The sequence below is a fragment of the Ruditapes philippinarum genome, unplaced genomic scaffold (genome assembly GCF_026571515.1).
Source record: "Ruditapes philippinarum isolate M1 unplaced genomic scaffold, ASM2657151v2 ctg1031_1_1_1_1, whole genome shotgun sequence".
Taxonomy (NCBI): Eukaryota; Metazoa; Mollusca; class Bivalvia; order Venerida; family Veneridae; genus Ruditapes; species Ruditapes philippinarum.
In genome coordinates, this window is record NW_026853822.1 from 366,797 (window position 1) to 391,123 (window position 24,327).

The 24,327-nt window shown below is 33.0% G+C and overlaps 2 protein-coding genes across 2 annotated transcripts in view; both read right to left on the minus strand.

Annotated features, from left to right (window-relative positions):
* The window catches only part of LOC132738045 (beta-microseminoprotein-like), a 60,403-nt gene that overhangs the window by 29,217 nt on the left and 6,859 nt on the right, over positions 1-24,327 (minus strand). The gene's annotated exons all lie outside the window — the stretch shown is intronic.
* LOC132738048 (uncharacterized) lies at positions 1,110-17,828 on the minus strand. Its single transcript, XM_060725471.1, has 5 exons — positions 17,453-17,828; positions 5,351-5,527; positions 2,800-2,976; positions 2,186-2,311; positions 1,110-1,621 (listed from the first exon to the last, which is right to left on the minus strand). Exons 1-5 carry the CDS (start codon positions 17,826-17,828, stop codon positions 1,341-1,343), a joined length of 1,137 nt encoding a protein of 378 aa, XP_060581454.1. The 3' UTR covers positions 1,110-1,340.

The window sequence follows — 24,327 nt, forward strand, 5'->3', positions numbered from 1 at the left end:
AACAAATCCAAATGATATCCCTCTGAAACAATGGGAGATTTGTGTAGGACTTGCCCATATGCTAGTAAAAAGATGGTACCGCTTAAAAGGTCAGAGTCAAGGAAGCACACATCCGTTGTGAGGTCGTAAGTGTACAATTGGCAAAAACGATAAAGCGAAGGACGAGAAACAATACTGAATGATGAAAGATGTGACCGTCAAGTAATGAAATCCAAGGACAGCTGCAATATTTGGTACAATATTTTAAAGGATTTGCAAACTATTCTTTAATTGAAAGGCCAGTTGAACGACAACACCTCAGTGAACTAAAACAATGAATCAAAACAATATTTATATTATTTTAACCAAAAGAAGTGGTTTAAACAGGTATATCGTCAGTGGGTCGAGCGAAAACTAAAGTGAATTACGTCGGCATCTGCGTACTTTGAAAATAAATAATTAATTTTTTTACGTGCGCAACTTTATTGCATATGACTTATTTCAAATGCCCTGTTTGTGTTTCATAATTAATGAAATTGTCACAACGGTTTATAGTGATAACAAAAATGATATATCCACTAAGTTGCATTACTATCAGGCGATTTGTGATAATTCATTTACATTTTCTCATGAAATTCTGGATAACCTCTCATATATTAAACGGCAAAATCGCAGTTGAGTAAAATAAATTTATTATACATTCAAGTTGATGAAACATTATTTTAAAGCAATACATCCTTATACAATTACAAGCTGAAGCTTTATATAGTATTATGCAAAATGTGACAGACATGTATATTTATTACATGTAGAATAACAGAAATGCCAAATATTATGTAATTGTTGTTGGAATGTTGGTAGTAAATGTGTAAGTGAAGGTTGCATCGTTTCAAATTTGATTTTTCACTTGCGCTTTATTGTTCATTAGAACAATTAAAGTTGCCATGCCAATATGCACATGCCTGAGGGTGTGTAGTTTCAAAATGAGATACAATATGTTTTCCGTAGCCTCTGATTACAGATTAGAGATGGTTAGTTTTCTTTACTTATGTTTAAAAATCATAATTGAAAATACAATTAAACCAGAATCAATTACACATGTTTGTTATTATTGGACTTTTATATTGTCTTTTTTCTTTTTCTGTACACTCAGTTGCTACCTGTAATATTGAATATTATGCAACATATCTATCATAGTCCGTACATTGGTCTTTTGAAAGATGCATACATTTTACATATAAATGATAAGTAAATACACTAACTCACAAATTCACCTCCAATGAATCTAGAACTACATACTATAAGATTTCATTTAGCATACATTTTTCTTTATACATGTATAGTTCTTTAACAACAGTATGTCAAGGTAAATCATTGGAAACACATTCTCGGAAATAAAGATCGAGGTTTGCATTTTCTTCAATTTTCACGTTTTCGCCAGCAGTTTGTGCCATCTCTAGCGATACTGACTGAAACGAGCAACTGTCACCATTCCATAAATCAAACGAGAAGCACAATTCATTTTTAGTACAATTCTCTTTGCATTTTTCAACTGTTACACCTAGAAGATCTTTGCCAATCTTAATATCCGGTATAAATCTTTCATGTAGCATCACGAAGGATGTTTGCGTCTGAGTACAAACTGAAAAGTAACACGAAAGTACCATTTGATATATATTTGTCTTTTCAAAGACCCCATTTTCTAGGTAAAAAGTGAATATAGTGATAACATGATGATGATTATGACGACTACGACAATGGTTATAAGGATGACGACGAAGAACCATTTGTTTTTTACTAATTAAAAGCAATGTTCAATTAGTAGACGATCAAAATAAAGTTGTATACTGCACGCAGGCAACGCTTCATTTCATTCGATGATACTGAGATTTATATCTTTTATTCACAAACGTATTGATTTGTAGAGCTTCAAAGACTAAAACAAACAATTCGAATTTCTTACATTTAATAGTTTAGGTACTAACCATAAAATCAAAGTTACGCAAAAGATAATTAATAAAGTAAAAAAAACTTGGAAATTAATTGAAATCATATCCTAATTGTTTAGATAATTTTTCATAATAGGAATAATTGTTCCAGAAGAAAATGGAGAGAGTGAATAATCTGCATTTTTGCACACAACTTATTTGTCTAGACCTTCATTCATGTCTAAGTGTTATGTAAGTGGAACGTTTTTGAAACTTACTTGTACAGTTCTTAGTGGAATCATCGTAGAAATGCGTGTGCTTACATAGGCAAAAACCGTGTGTGCACTTCCCCTCTTTCTCAATGCAATCTGTATCAGATGCGCAACTCTTCAGGAATGTAGGTGCTGGACATAAATATATATTAACCAGTGTTTTATAATACTCTGCAGTTACGTATAGAAAATAAATATCTAAATACAAATGAAATCATCAAAACATACGATGATTCGGTATTTTTATCAACTGACTATTGTTATATTTCATGAATACAACATACATTACCTGGTGTGATAAGAGTTTGCTGTTAACGTAGGGTGGAAATATAAGAGTTTAATGTTACTAATATTCATACTGTTAAAACGTTAAAAATAAAATAACTGTTAAAGTTGCAATATATATTCGTATATAAATTGAAAGGGTCTTGATATATTTTTCGATACAATGTAACTTACTGAAAGAGCAGTGTATGAACGACATTGATATATTTGTTTACATTTTGATCAAAGAAATAAATTATTGATACGATTGTTTTAACAATCTTTACCAAAATCAAATAGTATTAGTTGCTGAAAAGGGCTAATAATAGTGCATCTTAAATACTATTTAAACTTACTCGGACAGTCTTGTTCATTGCATTTTGATTCATCGGGTTGTTGTTCGTTTCCTTCACAATCTGTTCCATTTACGCCTGTTGAGGGTATTGAACAGGTCCTTTGCCTAGTCCTTAGACCGACACCACAGCTAAGGCTACATTGTCCCCAAGACGACCAAGTAGTCCAAGTATACAGTACTGTACAATAATATTAAACAAAAATAATTTTATATTTATAAGCTCACAAGAACCGAAGGCTCAGTGTGAGCTACTACTATTGAAGGGGGGATGCTCCGGCGTCCGTCGTCCGTCGTCATGAGTTAACAATCGTATTCTTCTCTGAAACTGCTGGGCAGATTTACTTCAAATTTAGTCTGGAGCAACCTTGTGACAGTCACACTTGAATTTGCTAATGTCATTTCAATTGGCCCCTTTTAGGGGTCAACAGAGCTTAAAAGTAGAAAAACATTTTAACATCTTCTACGACAGAACTAATCGATGGATGCTCACCAAACTTTGTCTGTAACATTCTTACGTAGCCTTTTATCAACTTTGCTCATTTTAATTTGATTGGTCCCGTTTAAGCTAAAGATTAAATGCTTCAGGTCATGGAATTACTAAACAAATATTGTTTAAACACATTCTATGCTCAAATTTAATGTTAGAAAATATTGGCAATTGATAATTTCCAACACTGTAAAGAAGACATTTCTGGTGAGCGAATCAGGACCATCATGACCCTCTTGTATAAATCTATAGATTTTTTGTTCTATGCCTAAGTTATCTAAAATAGTGTCAGGCAGATATTGCTTTTTGTGTATCATATATACAATCTAGCGTGCAAACATTGATATCAATAAATATTGATAAATAAAGTGAATTTAATCATTAAAAGACATGTCTGAATTGCTTGACTATGTTACTAACAATCTTATAAGAATCACTTATAAGACTGTGTTTAGTTCTTAGATAAGGTTTTAAAAATTGAAAAAAGTTTAATTTCTTATTTAAAAAAATCGTTCTTTTAAAATTTGTATTGTGCTTTAAATGAGCCGACAAAAAGTTGAATCGGAACAGTGATTGAAACTCTTTAGTATCGGCAATAATACGGGAAAAAAGGTTATTAAATAAGGCTTCTCAGAAAAACATGGAATCGCCTTCGCATACTGATAATATGCCTTCCAACATTTCCTTTGTCGGTGTTAGATTCGCGCCCACTCGTCCAATTTTGCCTGTTGAAGCTCTTGAGTCGTGGTCGAATGGAATGGTCAGGCAGATATTGCCGTTAGCAGCATGTGCAATCGGATTAAGTAAGGTCTTGGGACCTTGTCGACCTGTCAATTCACTCCAGTTCCTTTATGCAGGTACTTGATGGTGGCCTGTGCCCTGTGTGGACGGCCATTGGCGTCCATGAAATCATAGTCTTTATCTTAGGCGTGTGCAGACAATTCGCATCAAAGGTCCCATTGAAGTACATGCAGCCGACCGTTGCTTTTCATTTTTGGGATCACCATATTTGGGTTAAATTTTAAAGCTATATTTCAGAAATAAAAATCAAATTTTGAATAGTATTATTCAACCAATAAGTTATCAAATTAAAAATATCCTTACTGTTCTTAGACGGCTGTTCATATAATTATCACGGGTGAAACAGTACGAAATGCATAGTTTTGACATAAGTGCAGTCCAAAAGATACTTAAGCTAGGATAGATAGTGATCATTGTAAAAGGGAACTTAAAATTTTAGACTGACTAGCCACAAAATCAATTATCGACATCTATTTATCGTGATCATGTTCCACAAAATAATTAAGGACTGTAGGTAAAAGCGAATTGTAGTAATAGATCTGAGTACAAGTATTTTACGTTTATGTGATCGTATCTTTAGACTGACTGTCTAAGTTCTAGCTATTGGCTTTTCAGTGATGGAATTTTTATTTATAGTTTGTTTATACTTTATATACATATAAAAACAAGTACTCCTTGACGTGGTCATTCTTTCCTACAGAACATTAATTTGAAAAAATCCATTTTAGAGGTTGAATATATAATGTTAGATGAAATATATCTTAGCTCTTACCCCTTACGGTTTTGGTGAGGAAAAAAAACGTAGGCTATACGATATTAAATAATGGCTAGTTTCTACCAGGAGCCATAATTTTAATCATGTTTGTCGCAACCGAGCCACCATATATTGTTCCATGCCAAACAAGCTTAAGAGTATCTTTGAAAATATACTCAGACAAAATGAAACTGCTTTTAATTGCGAAGATTATTTCAGTGTTTTGTCAAAGCAATTATTTTTCAAATATAGGGTCACAAGATATGTTTCTAAATGAAACTGTCGTATTTCATTTACATTTTCTAATTTTTGTCAGCTGATTTAAAAATTAAATTAATACAATTTTGTTATGGCCAATATTTGTTTTTTAATTCTTAAATCGATCTTTTTACTTCCTTAGAGTTTATATGCCAACGGTATTTCCGGTTTCTTAATTCATAAATTTAAATTAACATCATTTAATAATGGTTTTTGAACTTACATCAAACGTTTGATAATGTATATTCTTACTTTTTTCACATTCTGTTATATGGCTCCATTGAGCATTGTAAAGACATTCAGCTACAGGTTCTACGCCGTCGTCTTTTGGTTTGTACCCGGGATTGCACATGTAACGAATCTTTTTGCCGATTCCCCTTTCATTCCCAAGAACTATACCATTTTCAGGAGTCGTTGTGTTGATACACTCTTGAATCATTAAAAACAAGAGCTTATGAAGTTAAATATGAAATATAATGACCGGATAACATAAGACTTCGTGTCACATTAATTATTGATTGACTTAAAATATCATTTGCAAAACAACGGATTTTTGTGACCTTTTAGTTACAAGGTATTAAATTATCATTTTCAAACATTCCTTTTAATTTAGAAAAAGATATAATTCTAAACAACAACCAATATTTCATTGAATAATTTATTTGAACGATACACCGACTGGATTCAAGGTAAGGATTATGCAAAATACATATGACCCACACAACAAGCAAACCGTCACTGACTATTTCCTAGCTTATGTTGATATATGCGCAAGCTGCAAATATGACTGAGGAATCATGTCGACATTCATCATACTAGAACTACAAACCTATAGATAGCTTCATATATAGATCGTATATCTCAGGTTTAAATATTGCAAGTTTTCACGTTTTTGAATTACAATATTCGGGCAATTGTCATCCGCATATTTTACATAATAAATGCAATAAACTCTCAATTCATTTCAATTTGATTCCCATAGATTTGTCACGCACAATTGTACAAAGACAACACCATCTACATATTAGCACTTAAATATGTTTAATAATTTGATTCATCAGATTCATTTAAATGACCAATACTCTACCTGATATATATTTTTTTCACAATAACTAATCTAGTAAAAGAGTAACGAAAGTTTTTAACTCACTGATCAATGGGAACACGTGACGTGTGTTTGTTTTGTTTAGTTTTATTTGCAATTAAGGCTATATGGCGCCGAAATAGGAAAGATGATTTAGGCTAGCATCGAACGTTGAAACGTTACAGCAACACAAGCATCAAAACAACCTCATCTGTTGGAACTAAGTGATGCATAGACTCCAGTTATTCGGACCCATTTAGTCACCTCTTATGATCACACAGGATTAAACAGCGGCCACAATTATGATTCCTCAATTCTTAAAAAGCAACCCCTCATCAACAAGAGGGAAACAATGAAAAATATGTTTGTCTAATAATCGTTATCGTGTAATAATACATATTTACCTTTTACTTTACACTTTCCCCTTGGGGAATTTATTGATTCTCAGACATGTCCGTAGTCGCAACCGTCTTCACAAGGACTCTGAAGTCAGACAAATTGATACTTTAAAGCATTAAATTATTTATCTATAAAAGTTTCATTTGCACCATATGTTTTGTAATTGTCTAAATACAACTTGAGTTATGAATGTTTATTTATATTGTTATGCTCTTTGATTGAGTTTGAAAACGTTGTATTAAGTAAACAAGGGAATAGCTTCTATTTTTTACAATCATTTCGAAAAGTTAAGGGGAGGTTAAAGAGCATGTTATTCAATGTTATACAGTTTAAGAATAATTAGAATTGTGTCCATGGTCATGATGCCTCAACAATGCACTTTCTATTAACGTAAAACAGAACAGTATGTCACAGGGACAGAAAAAATATACTTGACCATCCCTTCCCCTACACGGTTGGGACTTAAATGTTTTCATCTTGATAGTTCCAAACGTTATGAATTTCAAATTTTGATTAAAAATCCTAAAGTATGCTTAAAGATATGTAAATTAATTGTTGTTATGGTTTTTTATCACAAATAATTTATGATACTCAAATAAAAAGTTATCATATTTACCGAATTTACATTTCATATTAATTAAGAGATGCAATTAGAAATTAATATTCGATCAAGTCAAAGCCAAATTTTTCAATAAGAAATGAATGCATGTATTTTAAATATTATTTATTTATGACGTATGTAAACATTTGCCGTACATATAAAACCATACCCTTGGATGTTTGTAAATTGTTTAAGAAGAATAATTATATACATATATAAACTTTCACTTTCAATTGTTGTGTCATTCATAATTACAACATAAAGTATCCTTAAAGTTTAAAGAAAAATAAAAACGATCAAAACCACAGACGAACAGCCATACGTGCTGTAAAATTTGTTGACACTAGCTCAAACACTTGTAGAGGTATATGTGAAACAACATGAGTACGGACGGACAGCCGGACTTGGGCAAATCTAAATGATCCCCATTTCCAGCGTGGGGGCAGAAAAGTGTTAATGAACGACACATACCGTTACTCTATTTCTTGTGTAACTGTGACATAATTTAAAAATAATACATCATCATGTTTAGCAACATTTTAATCAAAAGTAAAATAATTGTTTTCACAAAACAGTTGATGGCGTTTGTATATACAAAAATACCAATACTTTATCAAACAACTTGTTTGTTTATTCGTATAATTATCTTTTTTTGTATAATATATATTTCCTTCGAATATTAGAACAGAAAACTACCAATACTTTATCAAACAACTTGTTTTGTTTTTTTTCTTATAATTATTTTTTTTTTTTTTTGTATAATATATATTTCCTTCGAATATTAGAACAGAGAAAATTCACCTATGTATTCTGTGAATCATAAGCATCGATATATTTATGTACTGGGATCCTACATATTACCGGACAAAATATGATGGGGTTTTTCGCTGTAACTTTTATTAAAAATAATAAAAAAGCATGGAATTTTACCCAAATAACATTTTATCAAACATAAAAGTAAACATTTGACCGTAGAAATGTGACTTTAAAGTAGGGAATTATGAAGAAAAAAATCGTGTAGACAACTCAATTTACCGGACATTGTGTTTCAAATTTTTTGAAGTCATGACATGAAATTAATCTTTAAACATCAGCAAAGAAACTACGACTATTGAATGGCAAGTTTAAGATATATGAAACCCCCAGTTTGTAGCTAGAAAATGACACGGCAGCCCTGCCTGTTACGAAGAGGCCAATTAAGGGATCAAATTGAAATTAAAACTATTAACTCAATTAACATATTGATTATTCATGATCCTTAAACGTATGAAACATTTTGATATTCAACTGGAATTCTGTTCTTTGTCACACAGTTTCCTTTTGGTCATCATGCAGCATGTTGCAAAAGCCATAAAATCTTTTTATTTTTACATTTCATGTAACATTTCTTGCATATCAGACAGAATTATCTACCGTTTACACAGGTGCTAGAAAACCCTGTCATACACCCACATGTAAGACCAGTCGCGTGCTTTAAATGACGTCATTTCTGCGCGCCTTTTATGAATGAATTGCGTTCTTAAGATGACGTCACTAACCGTTATGAATGACGTTTAACGTTCATACGCTTCTTATAAGAAAAAAGTGCGCAATGAGAATATCAGTTTTCGTAATTTTTGTTCTGAAAATAATTGATATGTAATATGCAATAAAAAGAAATTAAACACCGGCTCTCTGTACAGACGGGAATATCTAGCTCTCGGGTAACTGTTTAGAGGAAACTTAGCAGAGCCTCTCGTTACCGCCGTAAACAGTCACCCCCGAGCTAGATATTCCGGTCTGTACCGGCAGCCGGTGTAAGAATCATATATTCTCCCATGGGTGTTTTCAAACCATTTCCTTATATGTTTTATTTTTAATTTGCATTTCTTCGTCAAATTCAACACCGAGATACTGTTTGAATTAAATTAAAATTTTTTTATCATTAAAATATGTTAAGATTGTCTTCTGAGATAACGTTGAGAAGAATAAAAGGAAAACCGTCTAAAATAACCAATTAAGGACCTCAATATTCGGATAAACAGATCAGATTATTCCCCCCACATGATCAGGTCATGAAATAACTAGTAAGTAAAAGGGTATGTTAGTAAATAAAGAACTGATTCAACATAATTTACCTAAGAGTGGTATTATTGTTATTTACTTTGAAATAGAAAGCGTGTGTACAATTCACACCAGATGATTTTTTAAAAATAAAGCTTTATTATACAGGAATATATTTTGTCCGGTAAACTGATTGTCCAGTAAAAAAAGGATCCCTATATGCATTTTAAAGTGTTACCTGTATTTTTTTTCATCAGAAAATTTACAATTGAGTAAATGTTGCGTTTTGGAATTTCAGGAATAGTTATTATAGTGAAGAAGACTTTATAAATATATAATACGACAGAAAAAATAATCTGTAAACTACCTTTATCACGTTGATGTTGTCTTTTTTAACATATGCACACTCACCGGGGCTTGAATGCTCCGTTTCGGAAGTAAGGAAAAGCTCACATCCGTTAATTTGATTTCTATAGATAAGAGAACTGCAGTGGCCCCGTGCACCACACTCTGCCACACATTGTTCGATAGATATACCAACTATAAACTGAAATCTGTCTCTGTCAGATTTACACCAATTTTCATAGGTCACAAAATACTCTAATTCAAAATTGTTTATATTCACATGTATTACTGTTACAACAATAACTGTTTGAAAAACAAGCAATAAAATCAACCCACATTTCATCATTTTCAAAAACATTTTATAAGTATAAAAGCCACAGCTCAAGTGATCAATTGGTATTCCAGGCAAGTGCGATGCTGGTTCTACTAGCAAGTTATTGAATATACTAAAAATGTGTTGATCACTGAATAATTATTTGTAGATGCATGGCAACATTAGTGCGTAGTTTCAAATTAATAATTAAACATTATTCCAAATAAACAGACTCTTTTAAACAGGAAACAATTGACTTCTTGCGGCCAACCCATAATGTCTGCGCAAATGGATTTTTATAACCTGTCATTTTCAGTTGAATAATACATGTCCGAAATGTGATGATTATAAAATAGATAGCATGTAATTAAAAAAATCCGTTGAACACAAAACATATCTTTCTTTGTTTTCATTGATTACCACATTAAATTGAGTTTGTGTCAAACGAAAGCAATAGGAGTGATACTAGATAATTAAGTAAAGTACTTTGATTAAAATTAGTAATGTATGATTATGATGGTTGAAATTGTGAACATAATTGGTTTTAATTAGTATATATTCTTAATTTAAAAAAAAACAACATAAAAACTGATTTAATATTTACAAATAACACATGCCATTATATTGATACAAATTGCCTGTTTGAAATTATTCCCGTTAGAATATCAACGGCATTTCTAATTTGATTCGGATCGACAAATATATAAATTATTTACATAATACAAAGTCAGGCGTTCATTGAACTTCGCCTTTCCTTGTTGATCTTGTTTATCATATTTTATTTTCTATGCATACTCAATAAGTTTATCTTTTAATATGATATTACATAGATTGCGCTCACGCTGGATTTTTATTGATCAATTATACCATGTTTTATACCAACTATTCATTAATATATCCCAAAAAAACAAGCAATATAAACAGCTCCGTCGGGAAATACAAATAATTGAGAGATGTTTTTGTCGAAAATACTCGGGTGAGGTAAAACAAAACAGTTAAGATTGTATCGTGTTATTCCATTTATAATCTGTTTACACATCGTTAGAGCAGTCGGTTCATAACTGTGTGAAATTGTGAAAATAATTAGTAGTTTAACAATCATAACTCTTGGGGTTGTTTGTAATTCATCAACAGTAAATGACAGCTATTACTGTCCCGGACACCTTGCTTATGCTAGAGCTTTAGGCCTAATGTTAGAAGACATACAAAACTTATACAAAAACAAATCCGCAACGAAATCAGACAAATGGTGTTTCAAACCATTGCATGAAATATAATGGTGCTTTTACTCAAATCTTTACATTTTATATACAGAGAGAACTACTTGCCGTACCAAACAAAAAGCAACCGACAATGTCATTTTGCTTGGGTTAGAGCTTTGGGCCTTATATTGCTGTAAAATACACCTACCAAACTAATACAAAAAAGAATTCGCATCCGAATGGTGTTTAAGCGATTGGCTTGAGAAATAAGTGTTTTTTCTTCAAAGAAAATCCTCATTTTACATACAGAAAGAACAAATCGCCATACCAAAAAAACGACCATGCTTTGCATGAACTTCCCGACGTTTTATTGATCCAAAATCGAGCCCGCAACTTTATCATACAAATGCTATTTAAACGATTGGCTTGAGAAAATTGTAAATTTTTCAAAAAGTTGTTACATTTGAAATACAGATATACCGGTTTATTTATATTTATACACCGGTACCGTTTGCAGAGTGGTTAAGGGGTCCGCCTTCGAATCGGGGGGGGGGGGGGGTCGAAAGTTAGAGACCCGCGGGGAGCGTTAATTGAAAGATGAATGTTTATCGTGAGACTCGTTTTAAAATTGCCGCTTCGTGAGCGCGAGGTAGTTTAAATTAATGGTTACTGGTTTCTATCCGCCTGGCGATTGGCATAGTGGTAGGAGTCCGGAAGAACATGGTATGCAAGCAAAAGGTGTCTCATAATTAAAGAAATGGCTGGCCTTTTCAGTAGGGGTGACACTATGATAAACAAGACACTTACCTTTATCTTATACCCAGCAAAAACAACAAATCACCGGCCAAACAAAACCAAACATGCAACGCAGAATTCTCATGGTTACTTTGCTTGAATTAGGGCTTTGGGCCTAATATTTCTGTAGAGATTACCTACAAAACTAATACAAAAATTAAACGAATCCGCAAAGGAATTAGACAAATGGTATTTCAAAAAAATGGATGGATAAAATTGTGCTTTTTACGAAATATTTTATATACAGAAAAAAATCGCCGCACCAATAAACATGAAAAGATCACGAGGACATCTCTGGTACTTTTTCCTCAAATAAGTGCTATGGGCCTTATTGCTCCGCGCCCACAGGCGCGGAGCTATTTGTGTTTACTTTTTTTTTGTCCATGGGCCCGGATTTGATCAATTAATCCCTTCGATTTACAGCTAAAAATAAATCCGTATTCAAGAACTCCTTTCGATTTCTATATTGGTTTCCCCTTCGGTGATTCGCAGCATGTCATATTAATGAATGACAACCGGAAAGCAGTTCTGCTGTACATGAATTTGAAAGCTATAAATAGCTAAAAATGTTCTGAGTTTTGACACTTAGGTTATAAATTTGTTATTTCCCTTTTTTAGTAGTACATGAAATTATAATTTGTTACAGTTTGAATTACATTTACACACAGCATATCAAGTATACCATTAGTGATTGAATTTGTCAATATAATGAAGATTTCAGGCATAAGACTTTAATGATTTTGCTTTTGATAATTATTCTTAATTTATATTTATGAAATTAAATGTTTAATAATAACATGTTGATATATTGGTTGTTTTGAAATAATTAAACTTTAGTATATAAGGTTACATTTCATTGGCGTCTTTGGTCTAGCATACCACTTTGTACTGCAAAATTAACTTTTTAAGGGTATGACTAGCGAAAGCTGCATTTTGTGGACTTACGAGCGGATGGCCCCTCATTAAGCCAAGGCTATAGATAGATAGCATTATTGAAAACAGAAACTTTGATCTGCAGTTTGAACATGAAGTGTAATGTTTTTTATGAATGGTTTTAAAGCAATTCAACAAATAAGTATATTGATCTCCCAATAAATCAATTAACAATAGTTTTTTTTTTAAATATCACCAATGTCAAATAGCTTTTATATCTTTGACTCGCACGAACATAATGTTAGTGAATTTCCTCATACCTGCCTAAAATTCAGGTAACAGTCTTCTATTATATTGATGAATACTGTATCACCATGTAACGCGTGTATAACAAACAAAAGAATCCTGAATTTGGTCTTTTTGAAATTCATCCCGAATTTTTCATTCCAGTGTTAGTTCTACATTCAGTATTGAAAGAAACCATTTTTTTATATTTGACATGAAAAAAATGCATGTAATATTACTATATTATAATTTTAGTCCCTTTTGTTATTATTTGTATACATGTATTGTTACAATTATAATAATAAAAAAACCAGACTTTGATATTTTTATCATCTTATGTTACTGACTACAGTAGTGACACAAACAGAACACAGTACAGTCATGTCACATAACATTTACAAGTCTTGTTTGTATTCAATGGAATTACTTTCTTTACCAGGTAGGCATCGATAAAAGCATTTTGTTATCTTTCCCCTCTTTTTAAGTATGGACAGTGCATAAAATAAGTATAATTATGCAAAAAATGTTTTACGAAACATTCGGAAAAGATCTACAATAGTACTTAATCTGAATATAACATGACCTGTGCGTAGGAATAATTTGGTAAGGTATCTGTAATGAGCGCATTTTTTGCGCGGAGCTTCTCAATGGCTGCATTGCAACAACATTTGTACTTGTATTACTGTAAAGAAGACCTACCAAACTAATACAATATCAACGCAAGAAAGACGAAATAGCCGGAGCAAACCAACAAATGACCATGCAACGTGGAGATATCCCGGACAATTTGCTGTTGTTAGGGTTTTGAACCTAATATTGCTTCCAAAATGATCTACCAAAGAAAAGCAACAGAATCAGAAACATGCTGTTAGAGCGATTTGCTGCTGAAGAAAGTGGTGAGTTTCAAGAAATTTTTATTGTACATATTATACATTTACATACTTTTTTATTAGAAAGAAAATGTTTATTCTAACACTCACGTGATTTTGTCACTATAGACAAAGAAGGAAAAAAAACTGGTGTTAAACTGCCAATAAACACCGGTTAGGGACTACTTGTATATGCGCTGTTATGTTTTCACCCTCGATTGTATTGTTTACAAAGCATTGTAAAGCAACAATAAAAACATTTTTTTATTTATATTTTCAGTTCGTATAATGTTTTCTTTTCATACAATACCGAAATAATATCTCACATATACTTACGCCACATATTAGATCCATATCAGTTAATAAATATTTTAACAAAAACGCGCCAATCCGTAAGCAGCGTAATGACGTCATCCTAAGTAAACAACTCATTCATAAACAAGCTGACGTTATGTCATACATACAAGAATGATAAATGGGGCACTGATGTAAAAACAATACGACGTAAGTTTTTATTGTTGAAAACTTGATAAAATAACTTTTTTTCCTTATTATTTCTTTTGTTTGATAATTTCTATATCTTCGCAACAGTAGGGAGCGAAAATCGAACAGCGTTATACGAAAATCGACACCGGAAGTTATTTCCGCTTAAAAAAAATAACATTAGTGATTTTCCCCAGCAGGCACTCAACGTTGTTTCAACGTTGAAACAACGTTGAAATATGGTCGTGACGTTGTTCAACCAATATTCAACTATGGGCGACCATACGGATATATTGCCAATGTATATTCAACGTTGATTCAACGTTGTTTATGGTCGAAGTTTTACATTTAGTTTAATCATTATATAGTAAATCTATAATGGTATAACAAACTTACATACATGTTCAAGTTCTTTGGATACTTTGACACACGGATGTAATCAGATAGATTAATCTGAGCAGTTTATTGCTTGTCCGTTTAACAGGAAACCAGGATGTGGACTGAGGGAATACTGGGACGTCCCATCTCACCAAGGTCAAACACCACTATATTTCGGTTAGGTCAGTAACCACCACACTCCTCCCCGTCCTATTTGTAAAGGCTGGCTGCCAGATAAGACCTTTCTAGTATCTAATCCAGCACTCAATACGAGCCTATTGAATGATTTCCTGGATCCTTACCAGTACTGGTACTGTACCCTGCTCTAGTACAAGTACCAAATAGGTGATTATCATAAACCAATCACCTGAACAGCTCAGCTATGACTTGATCAGCTGAGCAGCCCCACCAGGACTTACTCAATTACTTGAGCAGCCGACTATGCAGAATTCTACGACTCACTCAATCACCTAAGCAGCCCACTGTAGAATTTATTAGAATGAATTGTCACCAGTAGCACCCTGAGAAGAATTAACCAACATTAGTCTCTAACAATCACCAACAAACATAGAAACCTCCTTCAGGTCTAATTGATTAACTTAAGACTTATCTCTTACTACTGTCAAAACACTCTAACCTACTCATGCACTGGTTCAAACTCAGATGCAAGGATATGCAGCCTATATCTAGAGACTACCGCAACACCTATCACATCTACCAGCTTAACTCATGAACATCCTGAGGATTGTGCCCCAATCCTCAATATAAGACCTTATCTGGACAACAAACAATCCAGACTCAGATTTATATTCAATGACCAACAAGAAGTAACCTTCACCAATAAGCTGTGATACCACATTACAATAACCACACTGAATTATAAATCTCCAGTTTTATTTGCTTACCTCCCAAAAAGACAACACATTTCCTTTGATAACTGTTATAACTCTGACATTATTTCAAGAGCTAAACCTAACAGATAACATCATGACAATTACTACTTCAGTTCTGCAAGATGCTCATTCTATTTCTGCCATAAGAAACCCCCAACCACGCAATCCAATATTGTACTAACATTTGTAATGATCACTATTAACAGATGCCTGCATCCAAATAGATCCCATACAAACTGTCATATAAATTTGCTTGTCGGCCTAACAAGCAACCTACCAAATGACATTATAGGTCATCTAGCTTAGAAGAGACGGGAACTGCGTGCTTGGTGACCCCCTACATAGCAGTGAACTTAACTGACCAGATGCAACTTGCTTGTTTATATGGGAGCTAACCGTCTCTTAATTGTGACTATATTGTTACCTAACATCTCAGTTCTGGGACTCATATTTCTGTAAATAACACCAGAATGGACTCTAGGGCCTTTTGAAACATAATCACCAATAAGCTCGCAACTCATTATTACTAAGATGATTCCTAGATAATGAGCTTACACTCCTGGGATTCATTCCTAAGGTTCCTAATTACCAAGACTGATTGTAACACACTCAATGACAGATGCGATTTTAACCTGAAACCCGTAGATTTTGGTTCCTTCCCTGGCAGGCTTCCCAAGACCCTTAGTGACCCAAGTGATCTTTTACTTGCCAATAGCACCACATCTACATCGTCAATAAAGGATCCCCCAATTCATGGGCCATCATATACTAATTGACACCTACCACAAGGCAATTTTCCCCAAATCGATTTCCACATGGTACCAACATTACATCATTTTTAAATACCATGATTACGATTTGTTCTGGCCCAAATCGATTTCCCACATGGTACTAGACATTATATCATTTGACCGTGATTACGATTTGATCTGTGCTGCAGCAACTTACACCGGGATGGATCCTTCAACCATCCCGCCAAATTACTTGTGGCTCCAAAACCAATAAACCACCTTATATGAGTGATCAGTCTATGGTATGCAATCAGCTAAACTACCAGATAAATTAAATTACCCCATGGTAGTTCTTCTCTGACTAACCACCAGATAAATTTAATTACCCCAATGGCGGTTCCTATCTGCAGCTACCCTCACCCCCACCATCACTAACTGGCAAGAGGCTGAGCTTTTCCAGCTGCTACCCTTACCCCACCAGTACTTACTAGTAAGAGGCAGACTTTTAGTCCCTAAGACTTATTCCAACTACAAGGAATTTCCCTCAAGTTGATTTCCTACATGGCACCCTGGATCCAAACACCATGATTACAACCTGATTTTCCCCAGATCGATATCCTACATTTTATTCTATCCAATTCCCTTCCCCCTTTTGGGATTAGAAGAACCACACATTAGAATAAACATGATATCGACCCAACCTTGTAGTCTTAAAACACCTAAAAGCATTTTATAAACTTTTAGGGCTACCCTTTGACCTTAGCTTAATCAACTGTATTAGTCTTCTCAAACTTATCTTCAAGTTCCTCAATAGCCTCTATCACAGTTTCCTAAGTCACGGAAGAGTTATCTTCATCACAATGAACTTCATCACTATCAGTACTGACTGAAGAAACCCTCTTTCCTTCACATCTTTCACTGCGTTTGCTCCTACCAAAAATGGCCTCATGGCTCTGTTGGTACTTACGGACCAATAATTTGGCTTGTTCGACCGTGGATGGATCATGCATGTAAACATGGAATCCAGCTTGTTGGTCTAATTAACCATGGCAAAACCTACTTATAACCTGACTTGTTATAAATTGGGCACACACCCCCTGAAAGGCTTTATCGGCTAAGGAACATAACCTGTCTGCAAAATCATCAAGAGATTCGTTCGGGTTTTGAAAAGCTTGATAAAATTGCCCTTGAGCTGCCTCTGGTGAGATTTGGTCACCAAACCGAGCCTCCAGTTTATCGTATAAAGAAGTATACGATTGCACTTCACCACTTTTATGTAAAATTACATAATAATCTAAAGCTTTGTCCTCCAACGTCCAGCACAACGCACACAGTTTATCCTCATTTGACCACTGGCACATCTCAGCATATCTGGAAAACTTAAAAATGAAAGCTTCCCAACTGCCATTGCCATCAAATGTTAAATTCGTGGGCATTTTATCTAATGATAGTCTTGACCTGGCTGTTACAGGATAAACTGGTTCCCATCCCCCATCCATGAGATAATGGCTTAAATTCATTATCCCCCAATGAGGTGGTCCCCTGTTCTTTCCATAGAGACCGCATAGACCCAAAATCAGCAGGAATAGCCTGGGGAACCCTAGGTGTGGTAAACATATGCCCATTATACCCCATGCTATCCCCACCCATCACAGGTCTACCTTCTCTACGCCCAAATACTGAAGTGCTTTTCACCCCAGCTGACCCTCTGGCCACATCAGGCTTTACTGACCCAGGCTTTGGTTCCGAAAAGTCTAAAAATGACTGATCCAAGGACCTAAATGACTTATCCAAGGACCCTTCCCCTTTAGAAGCTTTAGTATGATGCTCTAAAGCCTCCTCTTTCCTAGGGGATTCTTCCAAAACCTCATTTGGTGAAAAATCTATCATATCTAATTCCTCACCCGTAAACTTTTTACGACATATTGCAGACAATATGTCGGCTGTGATATCACCGCCAGTCCCCCTTATGGATAGGAGAATAGCAGAAACCCTCTTACTAACCCCCGGAATTTTAACCAACTCGTCCTCAAAAGCAAAATTAATCGCAACCTTAGATTTATTGGTGTGGGGGCCTTTTGTGTCTGACCTATCCATCGCCATTGCCATATTAATAATTACTTATTACTATATTTTTATTACAAATAATTAAAAATATCAGGCAATTACAGGTCGTGCAAAGTACCACTTACCGTTACTGTAAACCAATTTTCGAAATAAATTTATTTTATTCCACACACCTGCACAATACAACAATATTGTGCCTTACAGTAACTATAATAAGCAATATTAAAAGAATATCGCTCTTTGAATTATGCAATATAAAAAATATCACACCTCTTTCTGCCTGAAAATAAGCAATATTATGAAAATATCACTCTTAAAAATTCCTCTGCAATTTCCTTTCAAAAATTGCTAGGCTAAGGGGACAACAATAGAAGAAAACAAAATATGATACCGGTATCAAATATCCTAATTAGAAACCACAATTGTACAAAAACCTAAGTGGGTACGAAGACTGGTAGCGTCTTAAAAATACAGGCCGCAGCTAGAATTGAATCACCGCTGCCACCATTATAGTAAATCTATAATGGTATAACAAACTTACATACATGTTCAAGTTCTTTGGATACTTTGACACACGGATGTAATCAGATAGATTAATCTGAGCAGTTTATTGCTTGTCCATTCAACAGGAAACCAGGATGTGGACTGAGGGAATACTGGGACGTCCCATCTCACCAAGGTCAAACACCACTTTATTTCGGTTAGGTCAGTGACCACCACACTTATATAAACTTTTTACCACTAATGTTGTGTTATTATTCCTTTATTGAATTAGTCTGTAAGTGATTTTTGTCAGGAAAATTTGCGTAACAATCTTTTTCTGGATATTCAAAATTAGCGCTTAAACAAATAAAGTTAGAGATACTTTTTCACTTTCTATTAACGCTTTAAATATTAGTTAATATGTTTTGTTGTTTGTTGTTTTATTTTTTAGTTCTTTATGAATAATATTAATTAATTAATTGATATTAGTCAAAACTCCGTTTATAAAATAACGCTGGTCAGTGGAAGTAATTGTTGCGGTCCATGATAATGTTTGTTGTCTATGGTTATCGTCCGTGCAAATGGTGGAGCTGTTTCGAAATTTGAAAACAACACGATTCGGCAATTTATTTGGATTTGGAGGTATTACCTTAATGTTTTACTTTAGTTTACTGATTTTTTTCTAAAATATTATTTATTCTTAAACTACTTTAATTTATTTTATGAAATAAATGAGAGATGAAAACACATGATTGAGTTTATCTGACACGTTTTCGCGACCTGATGATTTGGGTTCGGTTGGCCTTGTAAACACAAAGTTATTAATGTCCTTGGCAATTTATGATCTTTCTTTAATTTATTTTTCATATTATTAAACATTTTTCTGTACTATATCCTAATTAAAATTTAATCAATTTATAAAATTGAAACCTATAAAGTAGTTTGGCCCACATAATTTACGTCCCGAGACGATTCGTCAATATAACTATGTTTATATTTTAGTGATAGTATAATACAGTGTTAATTAGTTTGAAAAAAATACATTACTATGAAGTAAAATAACAAAGTTTAGTGTTAAACTTTAAAGTTTAATAGTCGTAAATTTATAGGGAATAATAAATCTATTTCTATTTTATTATATATTGTTCTATATTCTAGATCCTGGTCCTGGCTGAAATTTAGAGTATTGGCACTATTACAGCTGTAGCCTGTATACCATACATAATAAGTAACATTCAACATGAAAAGGACTGTCAGGTTTGTTAAATTGAAATTAATTCTTATTAATTTATATATTTGAATTTCTTTACAATACAAAGTATAAATTTTTCAACTACTGGATTTTTATCTTGTCTTAAAATATATCATTTTCAGAATATTCCTGTAACATTATTCACATAAAGTTTACATGTTTGTTTATTTCATGATGCTGCATAAAATGGTCTTAGCTAGGGCCTAGAATGATAATTTCTTAGGAATATGCTGCAAGTAACTGACGGGGAGCAGTTTTTCTTACCAATCATAGGTGAGACTTTTAAATAGCTGCTTTTTTAAAAGATTTTGTTGTTTTATGTACAGTATTTGCTGTCAATATGAAACTTAGCTATGTTTCAATTTCTATGCTGTTTTATGATGTAAATCTTAGAGATAAGCATTTTAAGATAAAAACAAATCACTAAGTTGAGTAATTATATGTAAAATTTGAGATTGACCAAGTCACTTTTAACTACAAACTTCTTATTTTTATTTGCAGAAGCAGTAAGAGACAGCCAAAGAAGTACTCAAACACTTGACATACCCAGAAAGATCTAAAAGAAAAGATTTGAACAGATTGTAGCTTAATTGTTAAACTATTAAAGTGAATTTAAGCTGCACTTGAACTTTATTTTTGAAATAAAATATCTGAAGTATTTAATATCGTCTTGATATTTTGTTAAACTTGGTTACTTAATTTGCTTTATATCCAAAAAATAAAGTATGGTGGGTTTTCAACGTTGAAATGACATTGAAAATTCAACGTTGGTACAACGTTGAAGCTGCAACGTTGTATCAACGTTGAAATTTCAACGTTGTTTCAACTTTCAAATCCGAATATAAATCCAACCTTATTTCAACGTTGAAATCTGACCATAATTCAACGTTGAAACAACGTTGATGTGCCTGCTGGGTCCTTATTTTATCGTGTTAGAATCGAAATAACATCGGCCTGAGAGGTGTATATCGGCTATTTAACACCGGTTTTGTCGTTTTGATACGACAAAATTATCCACTCAGGCCTACGGCCTTCGTGGTCAATTCCTACGCATCAAAACTCCAAACCGGTGTTAAATAGCCGATATACACCTTTCAGGCCGATGTTATTTCTTAAACTTTAACCTAAAGCCAATAGTCGTATAGTTAGAGGAAACAAGACTTACTTTGTGATCTTTACATTACTTTATATCCAGCAAACTACCATCTTAGTATCTGGCCTTCTTGTCTCCGAGCGCCACTCAGTCCCCTGTAAATCTGGTTGTCCAGATTTTGTATCATATGTCTACAACCCATTTCACAATCATTAGAGATATAAATTGAAATTACATGAATAAATAGCAAAACAATGGAAGCATATTAATAAAACAACTCATTGGTTACAAACGTAACACTAAATTACATTTATATATCAATTCTTACAAGTTTGCATGGAATAACACTTTCAATAGGAAATTCAATTTTCTTCAAAGTTAACTAGAGTAACATGCACTATAATATAACTATTTAATACCAACTTTATAACCCAATTAATTCCGATTTCTGAACATTTAGAGCGTTCGTGATGTAGCATTTGTAACAATACCGTAACAACTGTGTAACAGCCCCTAACATCAATGTATTCATATATGTTCCCATTTCAGACCATTTTTAGAGACAGTGCTGTAACACATATAACATCTGTAACATTTGTAAAAAATATGCGTTAGTAACAATGCTGTTATAACTATGTAACAAGCTTGTATAATCTATGTTTACCCTTTTTAGCCAGATCTTTTACCATTTTTATTGCTCGCGCTGTCAAATTTGTAACATTTTTATATCAATTTTTTATTTCATTTCTAGCTCTTGTAACATTTCTATCAAAATTGAAACAAATATAACTACATTTTAAAATCTACGTAACCATATTGGTTCGGATTTCTTACAATTTGTAGACCATATGCTGTACTAATTGAGCCATCGTGAACATTTTAACAATCGTATATGAAATTGTCATTTCATTCCTAATTCTCTTAACATTTGTAACAATGCTGTGGAAACTATGTATCAACTCTATATGTTACAAGGTTGTTGCATAGTTGTTATAGCAATTTTATTTAAGTTACAATAATTGAGAGTAAAATGAGTTTATCGCACTGTTAAAGATGTAAATGCTTGATAATGGTCAGAAATCAAAATCAACACGGTATCATAGATATAACAGCATTGGTGCAAATGTGATTTGAGACTGAAATGAACAAATAATATGAGTAAAATGTTACAGCTGTATTGTGTGTTATAGGTTATGCATATTTTATTTTGCTTTATTCTGGTAACATATCACAATTGTTTCAATATATTGCGCACATTCTAGACCGTACCTCATGATTTTCTCTATATGTTCTAAACGGTGTAATGTGGTGCCTCTACAACACAAACGGTGCGATAGTTAAACCAATTATTTATAAAAAAAAAGAGTTTTTCCGTGCACATGAGCAATTTTCAACTATATTGTTCGACTATTCACTCTAACGTTGAATCCGTTATAACAATTTTTGTCTTTAATTATTGATACTTTTATCGGTACTTTCTTAATACATGAACGGTTCTCTTTTTAATAACATAGCAAATGATTAGTTGTCTCCTTTAGCCTAAGTTAATTTCTTAACTTTATGATCAACTGCTCCCCCTAGCTTAATAAGTAATAATGTGGCGGCATGGCCGATTGGTTAACGTGTCGGTCTAGTATTTAATGATCACTAGCTACATGTGGCCAAAGGACAAGTCGTTATTTCATTGAGCAAAAACTTTACACACATTGCTCAGTAATGGTTGGTTCGAAAGTGCGTCTGTTAGCTTATAGCTTTCTACACAATCTAACTAAAATGAATTCCGTATAAACAAAATAATCATATTTTATACATAATGTAATTAACCAGTACACTGTATGTGTAAATTGTCTTAGTAATAATGTTAATCAATTGTTAACAACAGATAAGCAGAATATCACAGAAAATTATATAACAATGAGAATATCAGATAATCATTCACGTATGATATAAATTATTATATTTATATACTCTTGCTAACCGTAAGTTTTTAAGATTACATATGTATAAAATGGGGAAGTCCTTAAAATGAAATATAAAGACAATTGTTTAAAATCACAGAACGCAGCTGGTGGCGATTGCAACTGCTTTCAAATATCTTGACATTGGTTTAAGTACAATTTAGGATGTACTCATTGAAACGAATTCATTATCTTTAAGGAGTTGCATTTTAAAGAAAAACTACAGAACAACAAGGCATATTTTATTCAGGCATTTATTTATCATTTATTAAAAAAAAACATTTTTACGAGAAAATCTTATACATCATTTTTCATTAATTTTCCTACAAAAATGCAGGATCAAATATTGTGGTGATGATAGTTGTGGTAATGACTATGTTGATAATGATTTACATAAGAAACAACTGTATAATCTGTAAATGAATCTGTTGAGTCATCTAACCAAAATTATTGAAACAAAAATAACGTTCTAAGAATACATTAGATAAAACAATAAAATACCTTAAGAAATCTAAAAAAAAAGACTTTATATGATGTTACATATTAAGTTTATCTTTCAAGTTAGGACATGAAATTAAAAAACAGACAATATCAAGATGATAATACTACGTCAAACAGAGTTGGGGTCATACATACACTTGATTGAACAAACAAAAAGTACACAGATGCATTGACATTGAACATGTAAGCAATCGATAAAATCCGCCAATTATTAAACAATAACAGGTTTCAATTTCCTCTTAAAAATGATTACCTACCTTTGATAAGAATTTAAATATCATCTTCTGTTTAAATACAAGAATCACTTTACTTTAATTTGTAAATACTTTCATACAAGAAGACTTAAAGTGTTGGCCTTTATAAGTTTACATAAATAGAGTTACCCCGGAGCAATTTTGGCCTGTATGGCATGATTGAAACATCTTTTGTAATGGACTACAAGGTGATGCTTCTTCCTAATTACCGTAGCTCATTGCATTGTGCACTGCAAGGAAAAGATTGTTAAGACATTTTATCATACAGGTCTATATGAACTAAATGAAACCAAAGACGGGAGGGACATAACTAACAATAGATATCAA